This window comes from Rhinichthys klamathensis, unplaced genomic scaffold (genome assembly GCF_029890125.1).
Source record: "Rhinichthys klamathensis goyatoka isolate OS25496 unplaced genomic scaffold, OSU_Roscu_1.1 h1tg000659l_1, whole genome shotgun sequence".
Taxonomy (NCBI): domain Eukaryota; kingdom Metazoa; phylum Chordata; class Actinopteri; order Cypriniformes; family Leuciscidae; genus Rhinichthys; species Rhinichthys klamathensis.
The window spans coordinates 92501-97500 of NW_026607102.1; the positions used below are offsets into that span (position 1 = coordinate 92501).

Below are 5000 nucleotides of genomic sequence, written 5' to 3' on the forward strand. Positions count from 1 at the left end.
GGAAGATGGCCTCATCAATTCCACCACAGAGTCGAACGAGAGCCCTAGCCCAGAGGCCAGCCTGCTTTTACCTGTGTAGATGTTGAAGTCACAGGTATAGCCATTGCTGGAGTCTGCCAGCACAAACAGCTTTATCCCCCACTTGGTGGGTTTCGCCTTCATGTACTGGGTCATCCCAGTTCTTGCCTTGGTGGCCACCATCCTCTCATCAATGGATAGCTGCTTCTTGGGATGGTAGGCAGACTGACAGGCGGCCTTTATCTCAGTCATGAGTGGCTTCAAACGAAAGAGTGTGTCATACTCATCTGGCTGAGTCTGCTTCTTTCTGTCATTCACAACATCTTCCTCTGGGTCACTCATATGAATATTCCAGGATATGGTACAGAACCTATCCCTTGACATGACCATGTTTGGAAAATTCACAGAAAAAATGTTTTTTCTCTTCCAATAGTCATGTACCGTTGGCAGCTTCAGAACTCCCATGTACAAAACTAAGCCAATATATTTGAACATCTCTGCAGGGTTGATGGTGGTCCACTTGTACCTTTTCCCAGCAGCCATGTTTCTCTCTGCCAGCTTGTTTGTGTTGGCACACAATGTCCTGATGGAATCAGCACTAAAAAAGTGTTTGAAAAGGCCAAGGGGGCTTTGCTCTACAGAAGTGTCCAATTGCACTCCAGGATCCAGTCTGGGGCAAAACCTATGTGGAATGGGGGCTACATCAGGATCATTTTCAGTCTTCCATCCTTGTTCCAGCTGGTCTGGTGGTGCTGGACATCTGACAGGTGAAAGTGACTGCCTCCTTCCCCTATGACGCGACCTCAAGGCAGGGGTCACAGACGATCTTGGTGGCTCTGTGGCAGTGCTGGAGGAGCCGGGTCGAGGAGGACAAATGGATCTGCGGGCTGCAGGAGGAGACCTAGATCTGCGGGTTGCAGGAGGAGACCTAGATCGGCGGGCTGCAGGACGAGACCTAGATCGGCGGGCTGCAGGAGGAGCAGAAGCGGTGCTGGGTGGAAAAGGGCGAGCAGTCGGGGTCCTGGGTTCAGCAGATGTACTCAGCTGCTCTGTGGTTTCCTGATTTAGACTAAAACACACAGATTTTGTCATTAGTTTAGATTTCCACATATCAAAAGTTGTACAGCATTTCTTATAATGAAATAAAGATTAGCTATTCATCACCATGTGTGCATTTTTACATTCAAGTCATATGACTTCCAACTACAAAATTATTACCAGAGCCTTCATCATAGTATTATATGCACAGAGTAAATGCAATGTCTAAACTAACCAAACCCCCTCCCATGTAGACACATACTACAGGCCTTAGATAAGACTGCACCATTATTTCTAAAAAGCTACAAAAAAAAATCCCTAAAAAAAAACATTACAATAAAATGCACAGAGTAAATACATTCTAAACAAAAACCCCTCCCATGCAGACAAATAGTACTGTACAGTCCTTAGATAGGCCTTACTACACCATCTCTGAAAAACTGCAATCAAATTTCCCTAAAAAAACTTTACAATAAAATAGACAAGCAAAGTAAACGAAATAGCTTATAAATGAAGATGGACTACATGCGGCCAAAACGCGGACATTGTTTGATTGCGCACATTGTTTGATTGCGCACATTGTTTGATTACTGCTCCGTTATTTCTGAAAAGCTATAATAAAATAATTTTACTAAAAACACGATACAATATATATTAGAAAATATATTATCAGCAATATAGCATTCATGAGTTACTTACTCTTCAAATGGATCGATTCCGTCCCAGATTTGATCCTCTTCCTCCGAGTCAAACCGATCTGGATCAGATCCGTTTTCACTCTCATCGCTGTCGTCAAAAAGCATGAGAGCAACTTGCTCGGCAGTGAATCTTTGTTGTGCCATGTTTTCTGAGAAAATAATCTTGCAAAGTACAAGCGTATCTGGTATCTCCAAATGTGCGCGTCCAAAGACCGTGTACAAAAGGTTGCGTCAGCAAACAATCCGGGAATTACAGGTGGAACTGATTCTAAATCCCTCCCCTTTTTTACGTTCCTAGACCATCTGACAACGTAATTTTTTGCTTTTGGCCTGTCATTGGTTCACACACAGGTCTGCGATTGGTTCACACACACCAAAAGCATTTTATATCATTAGATAGAATAAAGTACAATTTCTTTGTTTTGCGGTAAAATGCTACAGATTTGCACTCAAATACAGAAGGCTTATCATTCGCGGAAGTCAACAAAGTCAGGGTCCTTTTACGCAGACGAATGTCAGCTTTTTAATTAAAAAAAAAGTAAGTTAATACCTTGATCCATTCCGAAGTTATTAATAGATTTGTAAGGGGAGTGCATCTTGACGCTCTAGAGCGTCAATCGGCTTTGAAGGGTTAACCATGAGATGACACACACACACACACCTCTCGAGGGTGATATAACACACACACACACACACACACTCTCACCTCGAGGGTGATATAACACACACACACACACCTCGAGGGTGATATAACACACACACACCTCGAGGGTGATATAACACACACACACACACACACCTCGAGGGTGATATAACACACACACACCTCGAGGGTGATATAACACACACACACACACACACCTCGAGGGTGAAGGACAGGTAGAACTGGTGGTAGTGTTTCGGGCTGCTCCTCAGGATATAAAGGCCTCTCTGATTCTCACAGCGACGCAAGCGACTGATGGCGAACTCCGTCCTGCGGGAACACACACCTCATTCATACATGTGTGCATTATATTATATGATATTTTATGGCTGTATGAAATAGGTTTCATTTTTCCCAAATTCAGTTTATCCCGTTTTAAAAAAAAATATTTTTTCTGGATATATGTTTTTTTCTAGGTGTGAGTGTGTGAGAGAGAGTGTGAGTGTGTGTGAGAGAGTGTGAGTGTGTGTGTGTGTGTGTGTGTGTGAGTGTGTGAAGCTGAACTCACGACACAGGCCCGTGGCAGCTGATCTGCATGGCCTCCAGGAGTCTAGGGGGCGCCACCTCTTTACACAGGTAGTGATGCGCGTCTGTGGTGAGTCTGTAGTAGCCGTCGATCAGAGACACGAAGGACAGCGCTTCAGTCAGAGAACCGAACTCCAGCTCCTGTGGGAAACACACACATACACATACACACACACACACGCTCAGACTAGAGGTCTTCTCGGATCCTAAAATATGTACCCGACCCGAATCTGACCCCGACTGACCCCGACTGACGGGTATGTCTCGGGTCTCAGGTATGTCTCGGGTCTCAGGTATGTCTCGGGTCTCATGTATGTTTCGGGTTTCATGTATGTTTTGGGTCTCATGTTTCAGGTCTCATGTATGTCTCGGGTCTCAGGTATGTCTCGGGTCTCAGGTATGTCTCGGGTCTCAGGTATGTCTCGGGTCTCGGGTCTCAGGTATGTCTCGGGTCTCAGGTATGTCTCGGGTCTCAGGTATGTCTCGGGTCTCAGGTATGTCTCGGGTCTCAGGTATGTCTCGGGTCTCAGGTATGTCTCAGGTCTCAGGTATGTCTCGGGTCTCAGGTATGTCTCGGGTCTCATGTCTCGGGTCTCAGGTATGTCTCAGGTCTTAGGTATGTTTCGGGTTTCATGTATGTTTCGGGTCTCATGTCTCGGGTCTCATGTTTCAGGTCTCATGTTTCGGGGTCTTATGTCTCGGGTCTCAGGTATGTCTCGGGTCTCATGTTTCGGGTCTCATGTTTCAGGTCTCATGTTTCGGGTCTCAGGTTTCGGGTCTCATGTTTCGGGTCTCATGTTTCGGGTCTCATGTTTCGGGTCTCGGGTCTCATGTTTCGGGTCTCAGGTTTCGGGTCTCAGGTTTCAGGGTCTCAGGTATGTCTCGGGTCTCATGTTTCGGGTCTCAGGTTTCGGGTCTCAGGTTTCAGGGTCTCAGGTATGTCTCGGGTCTCATGTTTCGGGTCTCATGTTTCGGGTCTCATGTTTCGGGTCTCATGTCTCTGGTCTCATGTTTCGGGTCTCGGGTATGTCTCGGGTCTCATGTTTCGGGTCTCATGTCTCGGGTCTCATGTTTCGGGTCTCATGTTTCGGGTCTCATGTCTCGGGTCTCATGTTTCGGGTCTCATGTTTCGGGTCTCATGTTTCGGGTCTCATGTCTCGGGTCTCATGTTTCGGGTCTCATGTTTCGGGTCTCATGTTTCGGGTCTCATGTTTCGGGTCTCATGTATGTTTCGGGTCTCATGTTTCAGGTCTCATGTATGTCTCGGGTCTCATGTCTCGGGTCTCAGGTATGTCTCGGGTCTCAGGTATGTCTCAGGTCTCAGGTATGTCTCGGGTCTCAGGTATGTCTCGGGTCTCGGGTCTCAGGTATGTCTCGGGTCTCAGGTATGTCTCGGGTCTCAGGTATGTCTCGGGTCTCAGGTATGTCTCGGGTCTCAGGTATGTCTCGGGTCTCAGGTATGTCTCAGGTCTCAGGTATGTCTCGGGTCTCAGGTATGTCTCGGGTCTCATGTCTCGGGTCTCAGGTATGTCTCAGGTCTTAGGTATGTTTCGGGTTTCATGTATGTTTCGGGTCTCATGTCTCGGGTCTCATGTTTCAGGTCTCATGTTTCGGGGTCTTATGTCTCGGGTCTCAGGTATGTCTCGGGTCTCATGTTTCGGGTCTCATGTTTCAGGTCTCATGTTTCGGGTCTCAGGTTTCGGGTCTCATGTTTCGGGTCTCATGTTTCGGGTCTCATGTTTCGGGTCTCGGGTCTCATGTTTCGGGTCTCAGGTTTCGGGTCTCAGGTTTCAGGGTCTCAGGTATGTCTCGGGTCTCATGTTTCGGGTCTCAGGTTTCGGGTCTCAGGTTTCAGGGTCTCAGGTATGTCTCGGGTCTCATGTTTCGGGTCTCATGTTTCGGGTCTCATGTTTCGGGTCTCATGTCTCTGGTCTCATGTTTCGGGTCTCGGGTATGTCTCGGGTCTCATGTTTCGGGTCTCATGTCTCGGGTCTCATGTTTCGGGTCTCATGTTTCGG

General features: G+C 47.2%; 1 protein-coding gene across 1 annotated transcript in view; it reads right to left on the reverse strand.

The window, feature by feature from the left end:
• Nucleotides 1-5000, reverse strand: part of jak2a (Janus kinase 2a) — a 37175-nt gene that overhangs the window by 28683 nt on the left and 3492 nt on the right. Inside the window, 2 exon segments of the mRNA XM_056241657.1 lie at nucleotides 2616-2727; nucleotides 2966-3123. Of these exon segments, the coding sequence (XP_056097632.1) occupies nucleotides 2616-2727; nucleotides 2966-3123 (270 nt within the window).